Source organism: Lolium rigidum, chromosome 1 (genome assembly GCF_022539505.1).
Source record: "Lolium rigidum isolate FL_2022 chromosome 1, APGP_CSIRO_Lrig_0.1, whole genome shotgun sequence".
NCBI lineage: Eukaryota > Viridiplantae > Streptophyta > Magnoliopsida > Poales > Poaceae > Lolium > Lolium rigidum.
Window position 1 is genome coordinate 67,789,285 of NC_061508.1, and position 12,560 is coordinate 67,801,844.

At 42.3% G+C, this 12,560-nt stretch overlaps 1 protein-coding gene and 2 long non-coding RNA genes across 4 annotated transcripts; 1 reads left to right on the forward strand and 2 right to left on the reverse strand.

Moving 5' to 3' along the window:
• The first annotated feature begins 1,000 nt into the window (after nt 1–1,000).
• LOC124675037 (probable peroxygenase 5) lies at nt 1,001–3,956 on the forward strand. Its single transcript, XM_047211102.1, has 6 exons — nt 1,001–1,176; nt 1,309–1,437; nt 1,547–1,632; nt 1,948–2,048; nt 3,542–3,667; nt 3,754–3,956. Exons 1-6 carry the CDS (start codon nt 1,149–1,151, stop codon nt 3,911–3,913), a joined length of 630 nt encoding a protein of 209 aa, XP_047067058.1. The 5' UTR covers nt 1,001–1,148; the 3' UTR covers nt 3,914–3,956.
• A 2,621-nt stretch (nt 3,957–6,577) lies between these two features.
• On the reverse strand, nt 6,578–9,938 carry LOC124675047. 2 transcript variants are annotated; one of them, XR_006993150.1, is made up of 5 exons: nt 9,783–9,938; nt 9,485–9,658; nt 8,918–8,992; nt 8,185–8,368; nt 6,578–6,849 (listed from the first exon to the last, which is right to left on the reverse strand). It is a non-coding gene; the product is annotated as an uncharacterized LOC124675047 (long non-coding RNA). The 2 variants fall into 2 exon arrangements; XR_006993151.1 differs by having other exon boundaries at nt 8,918–9,002.
• A 982-nt stretch (nt 9,939–10,920) lies between these two features.
• On the reverse strand, nt 10,921–12,341 carry LOC124675058. Its single transcript, XR_006993153.1, has 3 exons — nt 12,172–12,341; nt 11,204–11,278; nt 10,921–11,103 (listed from the first exon to the last, which is right to left on the reverse strand). It is a non-coding gene; the product is annotated as an uncharacterized LOC124675058 (long non-coding RNA).
• Between the last annotated feature and the right edge of the window lie 219 nt (nt 12,342–12,560).

Sequence of the window (12,560 nt, forward strand, 5' to 3'; positions counted from 1 at the left end):
CTAGCTAGGCTTACACTGCTGTAGCAAATCGGCGATCTGCCCGTGGACAGTGGACACGTACGTACGCACGTGCTGGAGGCTCGTGTATGACTTTGGTTGAGCGCGATCGGATCCATGGATCGTGCACGTCAAGGCTTCTCGGCGCTGGTGGGCTAAATCGGAAAGGAGATATAGCAGGGTCCATGCGTGTGTCGTAGGTTAACACAAGAGTAAGCTGTACCTCTTTAGTTTTGAAAATTGAACTATCTTTTCTCATGACATCATTATTTTTAACAAGTTAGCTAAAGAAATTTCACTAAAGAGGGTACCCTGATATTGACTCACTTGCATCTGTAATTTCCGACATGTACAAATTACCTCCATTCCTAAGGCGCGCAGACATTTCAAATCAAACTTTGACCGAAAGAATTGAGCTACAATATTTTAATCATATTCAAAATACACTTTCTAATAATAAGGATGTTATACCAATAATATTTATATATTTAGACTAATTCTTGCCCGAAGATAAAACTTAAAACACATACGTCTTCTTCATTGGAATGGAGTGAGTATATTGTTCAAGACATACAAGCTGATGTAACTTTTTTGCATGAAAAAAATAAACAATGCGAGCTTTGCATGTTATACAAAAAGGGTATGTAGCTTTTGATTCTGGCTTCAAGGCTTACATAGGGGAGAAAATAAAAGTGAAAAGTAATGAGATGCAAAACCATTTTGGTTATGAAAGAAACATATTGATACTGCAAAACCATAGCATGCAGTAGACACTTCTGTTTTGACAGGATATTCAGTGGGTACTTGTCGATGGTGTTAACCCCTTTTACGTCCATGGAGCTTGGTCTTGGCTGAAGGCTCCATATATGTGGCTAGTGTATTGGCGTCGAGGGTCAGGTCGCCAAACTTCCGAATCAAAGAATACGAAAGGAAACTAAAAAGGCGCAAGCTGTGCATGTTCGTCTCGCACTGACCCGCGCGCGCACGTTATCTACCAGCGCGAGCATATATATACCCCACGAATGCGAATGCGCCGGGTATCACTATACCACCCGTAACCTAGCCGTCGATCGCAATTCGCAACTGCGTATCTGACATTTCTCCGTTCAACTATTCCCCTCTCCATCGACCATCGATCGCCGGAACCACGCATGGCCTCCAAATCGGTGGACACAGCAGGTAACTAACTTCACTTATATTTGCCACTGACATTGAAGTAGTGCTAGAATTCCATCCGGCCGGCTAGCTTCCGCCGTTCATGTCTCTGTTTTACGCTCTGTTCGGCGCTCACGGCGGTGGTTCTGCGCTCAGGGGCCAAGTTGAAGGAGGAGCCGTCCATGGCGGACGTGTACAACTCCGAGCTGACGCCGCTGCAGCAGCACGCCGCCTTCTTCGACCGGAACAAGGACGGCATCATCTACCCCTCGGAGACCTACGAGGGTGAGTCAGTCACCCGCGCCATGCCGATTAATTTGCCAACAGTTTCCTAGCTCTCTGCGCTTCCCCCGCGCCAAAACGTTTGCCTGATGGTGGAGCTGCTTCTTGGCAGGGTTACGCGCGATCGGGTGCGGAGTCGCGGTGTCTGCCCTCGGCGCCGTCTTCATCAACAGCTTCGTCGGGCCCAAGACCGTCCCGGTATGCACGCACGCACAACCAACCTTACTTTCGCTCCCTCATCTCTGTGTGTGGATGATGGAGAGATACGTTTGAACTTTGAACTACTCTAGCTTGTAGTATGATCCATCAAATTAGAGAGTCCCTTCTGTTTGAATCATTCAAAACTTAACAAATTAGAAGAGTGTGAGGCATATTTTTTGTCGACCAGTTTATGTTTTACAACAAATAATAACTTCCAGTGACTCGAGATGAGGTTTTGATTGTTAACTCAGGTGTTAAGAGGTGATGACCGACCTGAGTTTTCCACTATTAACTCTTGTTTTATTGATGCAGGATAATGTGCAGGCTCCAGCCTTCAAGTTCCCCATCTATATAAAGAATATCCAGAAGGGCAAGCATGGGAGTGATACAGATGCTTACGATACCCATGGAAGGTATAGATACTACTGAAGTTCCCCACCTATGTTCCCAAAACCTCTCTAACTTAGAATACCAAAATATAAAAAAAGTCTTGAGATTGGGAAATTAAAAATATCATAGTCGAGGTTGTTATAAATTCAATTCCTTAGTTCTATAAATATTTACCAATTTATTCAAATCATAATAGCTGTCCAATTAATACAGGTCTCAAAAACGATGTCTAGGCCTAATGTAACATGGTTTTCAAGAAAATATAGCAGTTTATTTATTAGAAAAGACATATTATATGCATTAAAAAGTCATCCAATTACTTAGTAAGTAATACACACACAGAGAGAGAGAGACACACAGAGAGAGAGAGAGAGATGAATTGTAGCTCCCATGGAGCTCCTTTTCCTAACAAAATACATCCAGATATTTAAAAACTCGTATAAAGTGTTCTCCACATTTACACGTATATGATTTCTACATAATTATATATTTCAATGGCATATATTTTAATTTGGGGTCTATACAACATCGACAAATATGAGGGTTTATAATTGTTCTATTACTAAGTTGTTATTTCGTACGTTCGAAAATATATTCTCATTTTTTCCTTATAGAAGAAAGTAGAAATTATTTATTATTGATATTAAAATGTATACTTAGGGCAAATCTATGAGTCCATAGAGTATTTGTTTTCAAATATTTTAAAACTGCAAAATATCTAACTCAAAAAATTCTAGACTCCATGGATCCTAGGATCAAAAAGTCCGCAACAAGAGAGAGATATAGATAGAGATAGAGAGAGGGAGATAATGAGGGAGAGGTCGGAGGTGACACAGAGGGAGAGGGAGAGCGGAAGGAAGAGAGCAAGAGAGAGGTGGAGATAGAGAGCGAGGGAGGGAGAGGTAAAGAAATAGAGCGAGAGAGGGGAAGACAGAGAGTGAGTGAGAGAGATAGAGATGTGGAGGGAGGGAGATATGTATGTATATATAGAGAGATAGGGGGAGGGGGAATACATGGATGCCAGTCACAACTCATGAAATCCTAAAAGGAACCAGCACAATGCTTTCACATTTATGGCATGGATTGCAAGGCTATTAAACATCTGGTACTTTTGTGTTAGCTCGGTGATGTAATAGTAATGCACACTCAATAACACACTACTTCCATATGCGAAACAGATGAGATTAATGTATAATTCTATGTGGTGGTGTCACTATAAAATGTTCCAATTATGCTTGTGAAATTCCTAAAATTGTTGAATCACACTTTGCAATGGTAAGTTATTCGAGAAGGAACAAAATGATAGAACAGGGAGCCCAAAGAGCTGGATGAGTTGCTTCAATCAAACAGGGAGCCCAAAGATTTAAAAGGACGGTAAGATTTACTCTATCTGGACAAGGAATAATGTAAATACAAGAATTTCTCGTGTGATCTCAATTTTTGGCCAAAAAAACATGGCAGGGTGGGTGCCTTCGGAGAATGGAAACTTATCTACTCACTCTGCAAAGACAAGGAGGGATATCTTCAAGAAGTTTGAGGAGATATTCAAGAAGCATGCCCACACTAGGCCCGATGCCCTAACAAGCAAAGAGCTGGATGAGTTGCTTCAATCAAACAGGGAGCCCAAAGATTTAAAAGGACGGTAAGATTTACTCTATCTGGACAAGAATAATGTAAATACAAGAATTTCTCGTATGATCTCAATTTTTGGCCAAAAAAACATGACAGGGTGGGTGCCTTCGGAGAATGGAAACTTATCTACTCACTCTGCAAAGACAAAGAGGGATATCTTCACAAGGAGACTGTCAGGGCAATCTACGATGGCAGCGTGTTTGTGAAGTTGGAGCAAGAGAGAATTGAAGCTAAGGAATTAGTGAAGAAGAAATAATGAAAGCTCCAATGGTACCTAGTATTTGTAAATTATGGTGTGGTTCTGGTGGCTCCTCGGATCACCGGTACCTGCAGCGTTGTGCTTGGACTGTCTCCTTCCTCTCATGTCACTCGGGCATGGAGGTGACTGGTGGCGTGGGGGTCTGTTAGTCTCGCGAATAATGACGGCGGTCCTAGGATTCCTTCTATCGCCAAGATGATGATCTGTCGGTGCTTGTCCCAATCGATCTGGCGGAAGTAGTGTGTTCCGGAAGGCTCCGCCGACGCTCCACGAGGCGTTTTATGCCTGAAAAAGCAGAGTGCAGACTGTAGAGTAGAGGTGCAATCTGATGTACTCCTCGGACCATGTAAATGCTACCACGGAGTCTGATGTAATGTGAATGCTACCACGGAGTATATTTTACGAACTAATTCATATGGAAATATATTTTACGAACTAATTGAAGTATGGGTAATGGAGATATCGCACATTGCAGAGACTTGACACATCTAGAATGTGAGGCTTCTTCGGAAGTTCAGAAACTCCTCTTACTAAGTTTCATTTCTGGTCATGTCAGTTCCTTTTTCTCGAAATATAGGCTGAAGCACAAATGGTGCAGGTCAGTACCATCCCGTAATTTTTTTAGATCATTGGTGATAGATCCTTATTACATTTTTTTGAGCTAGAACACAAGAATTCAGTAGCAGAAGGAGGAACACAAGACATACCTCACTGAGAAGCAGCAGCTCGAAGTGGTGGCCGGCAGCATATGGTCGAGGCGAGGTTGCCGGAAGAAGACGCTGGTAGAAGGTCTGGCTAGATGCCGACAGCAACAGCCGGGGCAGGCAACCACCGGCTCATCCTCCGTGCCTCCCGACTCCATCATAGCGCGAAGACGCGCTCCTCCTGCCATCCGTGGCCACGCCTTCACCGGCGAGCGACCACACACCACCCCGGTTGGCCGAGCCCGAGCCAACGGTGAGGACATCTTCGCCCGGCCATGGCGCCCGCTCTCCTCTCCTCTCCGAGCAAGAGTCAAAGTCTAAGTCGCACGCGCACCCCGCACGCGGTGGGTGTTGGTAGGCTTGTGTATATAGAGGGAGTGAGACTGAAGGAGAGAAGATAAGTTGGTAGTTGGATGTGAGGATGGATAGTCCAGATACCCACGGATCGGTGACATGGCGCTTGGTTTTGCTGAATCAAAACTTTCAGTAAACTAGGAAGTCCTACTGAATGACTTGATGGCATACGAGGCAGCAGCGCGATCTCCAAATGCAATCGAATAAATCTAGGAAGGTAGCGCACGGGAAACTAAGCATATGAGGTACTTTTTCCTAGGAGCTGCATAGTAGTACTAGCCGGAATCAAAACATCCAGTAGACTATCAAGTCCTACTTAATGACTTGAGGGTATACGAGGTGGCGGTGTGGTACCCCAGTCCAATTGATTAAATCTAGTAATATGTGGTCCGGAAATATAAGCGTGTGGATTGATTTTTCCTAGTACCGCAATGAAATAAGGTGTTCCTAGCTACTCGACCTCTGGTTTCCAGAAATTATAGCGTGCTATCAAGTGGTACATCTGGAGAATTGCGTATGATTTATTAATGTAAACTTGTCGGAAGCATGCAGACAAGTCTGAATTAAATCGTAGTTTTCAGAATTGAGTTTAGCCATGAGAAAATTTATGCAACTAAGGATTAGCAAAACCGAAATTATACGTAAGCATTAAGTTGCAGGCATGTCTACACCGGGGGCATTCCCCTCGCTCGACTCGCCGCTAGCTTCACCGCTCCAAGGACGAAACCCACATAAAAGCTATACTCCTCAAAATAAATCGACCAATACTCCCTTGCTAGCATAGTTACACACCCATTCTTTCTTCAGTGAAGCTAATCGGGCAAGCATAAATTTGGTAGAAATTTTGATTTATTTCTGGACGTTCCGACCACACAGCAAAATAATGAATAGTTGAAACGAAATGAAGTGGAAAAGCACTTGCTAGTCCAAGCGTCAAAGTAGATACATGCATACCAAAATGCCTAGGTGACAAGAAGATCATTAAGAAATTTCATCACTTGTAAATTATAGACATGACAAACCATTTTCTTAATCATCACCCGCCTATGCATTCACTTCACAGCAGCGTAGTTACAACCAACTGGTACGAGTTTTCACATGAAAACAAAGACAGCCCAGCTCACTGGCCGAATGATATCACGGGCAATGGTGATGCGGCAGCAGAACAAAAAACTTGCTGGTCAAGGATGTCCTAGTACAAGTCAGACACACTCGCGGCCTCAGTGATCCAGGTTCACATGTTCCATGAGGGCCTTGAATCGCCCCACGCTTGACCATCAATCCATCACCTCGACCATCGAAACCAGTCATGTGCATTGTTATCAAACTCCTAATTAATCTCTCAACAGATTGCAAGATAATAGAAAAGGAAAAGGTGCCTCTAGAACTCCAACAGGCTATATAAGAGAAGCATCTGACATAGGAGCACCAAACAGCAATGCCACTTGTTAGGCTGCAGACAGGAAAACAAGATTAAAGGAAATGCCCTACAAGGCCTTATAAACTGTACATAGGAAAAATCTGCCAAAAAACATGAACAGTCAACATGCTACAAGCTAAATAAGATTTCTTAGACAACCAAAGGCTCCACTAGCATGTCATAGTTCATTATCATGTGGTCGAATAGCTACAGCGAGCACAAGGACCATCTTCCCAAAAGGAAAATAGAGATTTGGTTTCTTCAAATTACACTACAAATAATATGGATCAATGTATATAATATTACAGATAATATATGTCAGAATATCTGCAACCACATTCATACATCTACAAACATGCAGAGCAAAAAAACACAGTTGCAGTATCTGGTTGCGGTGCCACTTCGGTCCAATTTCCGCATCAGAAGGCTCAGACTCTAGAGGTTGCATATAATGCCTGCATATATTTACTAGAAATGAATGCACATAAAATTTGAGCTTATAACATGATATATGATTAAAAGTCAACCCTAAGGTGTTACTCCCACTAGGTCAAAGCAAGTGCAAAAGTAAACAAGCAACAGGTCTGGCTAGTTACTCCCAGGTTTGGTGATCCACGGATCTGGAATGCTGGATCTAGTCCAAAGCAGATCTATAAGAAGAGCACTCTCAAGACGAAAGCAATCAACCAGGATATATACACTTATATGATTCGAGAAGTAGCATACACCTAGGCAAAACCTCCACAACATGGATACCTGGTCTGGAGCTTGTGTCCACGTCCAATATATCGTACCTGATACAGGTTCTTCCCTGATACTATGTTGGTATTGGTAAAACCTCCGCAGCACGCCAACACGGATACACATGGGCAAAACCTCCACATCACGGATACCTCACCTGGAGCACAGATACATTCGAGACGCACTGGCGAGGTTTTGGTAAACAAACCATTTAAATGAATAAGCGATACCTTTCCAACACGTATTGGCCTTAAATCAGGTACGGCCAGACCAAGGTAAGCATTGATATAACTACTTCCACCCCCTCTTGTGTTCTCACTCCTCCACCTCGTCCCTGACCTAGTCATGTTCTGACTCTTGAGCGACCAGCCAGAACAAGTAACCGGCAGACATTAGCTCGCAAGGCAGCTAACAGCTCCCCATCGCCAGCAACTCTACAGTGCACTCCTTCCCCCTCTCACCCTTTTTCTCCGCTTAGTCCCTATCTAATTGCAAAACTCACATTACCAATAAGAGAATGGAACCTAAACACTCAGAAGCTCAAACCAGTTTACACACAAGCTAAATTCTCTGAACCAAAGGATAAACTATCACCAACCAGAAACTTAATAGTGATTAGAGCGAGAAAGGTCGGGTTTTTACTACAGATTCTTAGCTTAAACTCATGACCAGCATAGTACAACGCCTGCTAATACAACAAGTGACTGTTATTCACCTTTGCAAATACATACACCAATAAAATCGAATTAAATATAGCTTGTCATACCTTAATTACTTACAGACCTATAGTGCCAAATAATCATGGATAACGTGTACTGACGTCTACAAATAGAATAGCATACAACACCACTAGACTAAATAAATAGGTAAATACTAATGCATCGCTGCACTTAGCAAATACAAAAACTAGAGGTCGCATTGCAGAAATAAGAGACCTCTTTCTTATATTCATACCCAAACATGTGTGTTTTCTATGTGCAGATTTCATCAATGGGAAAAAAAGATGCAAACTTTAGGGGGAAAATACATGAAAGGAGGAGAAGAGAGACCTCACAGGTCGCAGAGTGGCAGCAGCTCATGGACGTGGACCCAGCAACAACTGCAGCTTAGGCAGGTGGTGCACGGTTCTTCTTTTGTGCCTCCCTGCTGCCATTTCCCGCGGCTTCCCTCCTCCCCGCGCATCCTTGTTCTTCGCCGCCAGCCTCCGGCACCAGGCAAGGTTGCTGCAGATTTCTGCATATGAATTTGAAATAAGACGAAAAATACGTCATAGTTCTAATCAATATATGTTCAACAAGAAAATAGTTTGACAGTTGCACATGCAGATAACACCATACATATAGAGTAATAAAAAAAGTTTGCAATTACAGACATGATGAGATTACAACCTAAGAAAATAGTCACAACAATAATTAAGGGAAAAGAAGACCACCAAGCATGTCAACATATTCCTTAATATCCAGCCAATGGTAGCAGTTTGTAAAGTTACTTAGTCGCAGATTCAACCATACTAATCAGGGTTAATTCTACAAAATTTCGAGATTGATTTTCATTGCGAGCGATACCTGCCACGTTCCACAAGAAAACTGATCGACATGCAGAATAATGAAGTAGAGAAACATGATCCAATAGGACAACAAGCACATGTCAGTGCATCTAGTCACTATGCATGCTGATATCAGAATCATTTTATTAGGAGTCACTTTCAAGAAACCTAGCATATTTCCAGGAGCGTCTACCGAACAAATACATATTTTTTTCACAGAAGGCATTAGGAGGCACCTCAAAGTCGTGCTTGTCCTCGACGTCCAAGTGGAGGAGGTCAACCTAAGCCCACTGCCCACACCTCTTTCAGCCCTAAGGCACCCTCCAAGTACAGGACAAGTGAGGATAAGAAATTATGTGATCGACTGATCGTTAATGAAGAGAATAATTAGAAAAGAATACTCAAAGTGTTAATGCATCTAGAAATACTAGTGCTGCTGCCTTTGAAAATAAGCATGCAGTGTAAATTTATTCACAGCACGGGGACACTAATGTAGTTGCTGCCAATAATTGAGCAATCTAAGCTTATTATCTAGGCCATTACAAGTCCATAATTAGTATCCGGGTCCTTGTTTACTATATATACTTGATAGTCAATTTAGCACATTCATCTAAGCACGCAACAGTCCCATTTATTCACCAAAATAGATGAATGACCTTGTTGAGGAAAAGAAAACCAAGCGCATACGGCTCAAGAACCTTGTCTGCAAGCAACAAAGTAAATCCACAACTACCAAATGATAGCATTGCACAACAGGCACGGAATAATTAATCAATAAGTGGAAGGCAGTGGGAGGCACCTACTCATTGTTCTTGTCCCAGGCAGTGTGGATGAGGAAGTCATCACCCTGGACCCACGCCGCATGGAGGAGGAAGTCATCGTACTGGACCAGGCGACCTCCTGGACATTCCTGTATGGCGGCATCGCTGCTCCCAACCTTGCCTTGGGTTCTAGCACCACTGAACCCAACCTTGCACCTTCAAGGGAGAACGTAAGTAAGCTAGCTATGGTTTACTTTTTGCAAAACAGAAAAAAGAAGAGTCACAGCTTCAATAAGCAGCGAAAGGGAACCAGATGGGTCCTAGAGGATGCGAGGCTCACCAACGCGTGGCAGCGTTCAGCAGAAGCAGCCCATTGTAGGAGAGCACCAGCGGCTGGGCCTCCTTTGTCGGCTCCTGAACCAGCCACCCATTTTTCAGCTCTAAGGCACCCTCCAAATTTAGCAAGAAACTCTGCAGTGATAAATGAAGAGAACAATTAGAGCATATACTCAGAGTGTTTAATGTATCTAGAAATACTAGCGCTAATGCCATGACCATGCGGTTGAACTGATATGATTTGGGTCAAACTAAAAACATCTTCATTTGCAGTGTAGATTTATTCACAAGTATTCCAGGACATTAATGTAGCTGCTGATTGAGGAATTAGTATCCTGAATCTTGCGACTCCTAGTTTAGTATATTGTTAATTTTGCATACACCTAAGAAGCAAGAGCCCTCTTTATGTACCAAATGTGATGGATGAACTTGAGTGTACCAAAACCAATCATTCTTCCTTGGCTGCTGCAAAAAGGTAAATTCACAATAGTCCCATTTATATTTATGAAAAGAATTAGATATATTTCAGTGCTAGATTTATTCACACTCAACCTAGTTAAAACATATTTGAGTGTAGATTTATTCACGACGCAAGGACATTAATTTAACTTTTGCTATTAACTAAGAAATCTAAGATAATCCACAACATTAGGATGCCCCTTTACTAGATAAACAAAGCTATCGTTTATACATCGAATACACCTAAGCTGCTGCAACAGTCCCAATTAGCCACCCCAGAGATGAATTTACTTGAGGCTACCAAAACCACACACTCAACATTATTATTATTATTATTATATAAAACATTACCTAGTTGTTGCTAATCGAGCAGTCTGAATGTTGTGAGTGTGGATCATTGGGACATTAATTAGTTACTGCCAATAATCGAGCAATCTAAGATTATTACCTACAACATTTAATACTACTGAATTGCACACCCAATACTTATTTTTTTAGATAGATAAACTACCGCAAATTAAGCATAACACCTACAGCAACAGTCCCTTTTTATGCATGGACACCAACATGGGATGTGCATCCATACATGACACGCTTTGCAGCACGTACACGTTCAACCAGCTGGGTAAAAGAAACACATTTATCAGCAAGAGTGAATGTAGGAGGGAGAGTGATGCCTCACTGCCTGCAGCGACGGGTTGGGAAGGTCAACATCAGCAACAACGTGTTGGAGTTGTGGCACGTTGGGGCGGTAGGGGGGTCAGGAGCTTGGGGAGACCTTCAATGCGGATGGTGTCTGTGCGCAGCAGCTCTACAGAGGCAAGGAGCAGCAGCAAGTTGGCATCCTTGCCACCACGGCGGCACACCTGGGCGATGTGAGCAATGAGAAAAATCAGTGCCAACAGGTGCGACCGTTTGAGCAAGAATTCATGGCCAAGCAAGTGCGACAGAAAAGGCAGAGCATACATCCATGGCAGGCATCCCCGCACGCAGTAAGCTTTACCCCTCTTCATATTTATAGGCAGAGCAACCAAGGGTTCACTGGAAAAAAACAAATCATTAGGTACAGATCAACACGATCAAATAACTGCTACAGATCAGTACATGAAAAGTATAAGCTTGACATTCTGAATGTTTTTTCATTCAGAATTTTCAGGTAAATTAAAAAAATCTGTACAACATGTTATTTTTCATGCCCAGTTCGGAAAGACAAAAATGCAATATTTGAAAATTCGTGTTGAACGCAAACAATTTCCAGAGTCCTGCTCTAGTACAATCAACAAATAGAAGATTTATGTTTCTGTGATGCTTCTCTTGAAGATTTATGTTTCAGAAAGATAAAAATGCAATAGTTGAAACTTCTTATTGAACGCAAACAATTTCCAGAGTCTTGCTCTAGTACAATCAACAAATAATGCACCTGATTCCCTAACAATGGCAAATTTGAAAAAGTGATATCCTAAAAAAACAGCACTTGAGATGCGCAATTCCTCATATATGTCATTTGAATCAAATCATTCCTATTGTTGCATAATTACCAATTTTTCTATGCAGCTAGTGCTATCCTTGAGACATCATTTTAGTTTGTGAAGCCACAACCATGTACATCTTTTTTCAAGAAACAACCTGGTACAACATGTGCAAGTAGCAATATTCAGAATATAACCTGGTATATCTTTTATAAAGCAGAAATTTGGTGCATCATGTACCATTATTTGGATGATTATGATTTCCTCTTATAACTGAATCTCGAAGGGAAAGCTTCAAATTGAAAGAAAATACAAGTAGTACCACCGACACCCTAGTAAGTTGCCTTACTAACTATTCCATCAATATATTATCCAATAGGTGCGTTGCCAAAACAACACTTGAATACAACAAAATAAAAACACCTGACATGAGGGATTTATACACTTGACATGATGGATTTATACCTCCGAATGAAAGAAGCATGTCAACGAATACATGGAGGAGCAGCAGCCTTGCGCCGTCCTCCAACTAGGCCAGAGCAGGGGTGCCCTCTCGGTCCAGGTGGCAGGAAGGACCGAGCAGGAGGGCACACGGGGTAGCGTTGGCGGCGATGGTCGTTGTTGTTGGCAAGAGAGCGCCGCTGCACTTGGCTGACATCAGCTCACCCCTGCAGCTGCTGCAAACGGACATGCAGAAGCTTAGCATATCTTTTCAGTAAGTAGAGGAACGGGATATAGTTACAAGACACAACACATGGATTGATTTTCAAGATAAACTTGCAAAATACAAACTATTACGGTGATTCAAACTAAATGAAATTCTGTTTGCAGTGAAAATATTACAAATATGCAAG

Bases quoted from the DNA above. Each gene is read 5' to 3' on its own strand.
- LOC124675037 (XM_047211102.1), top strand. From the start codon at position 1,149: ATGGCCTCCAAATCGGTGGACACAGCAG. The intron at 1,438-1,546 runs GTGAGTCAGTCA...GCTTCTTGGCAG, and splicing joins CCCCTCGGAGACCTACGAGG to GGTTACGCGCGATCGGGTGC. The intron at 1,633-1,947 runs GTATGCACGCAC...TTATTGATGCAG, and splicing joins TCGGGCCCAAGACCGTCCCG to GATAATGTGCAGGCTCCAGC.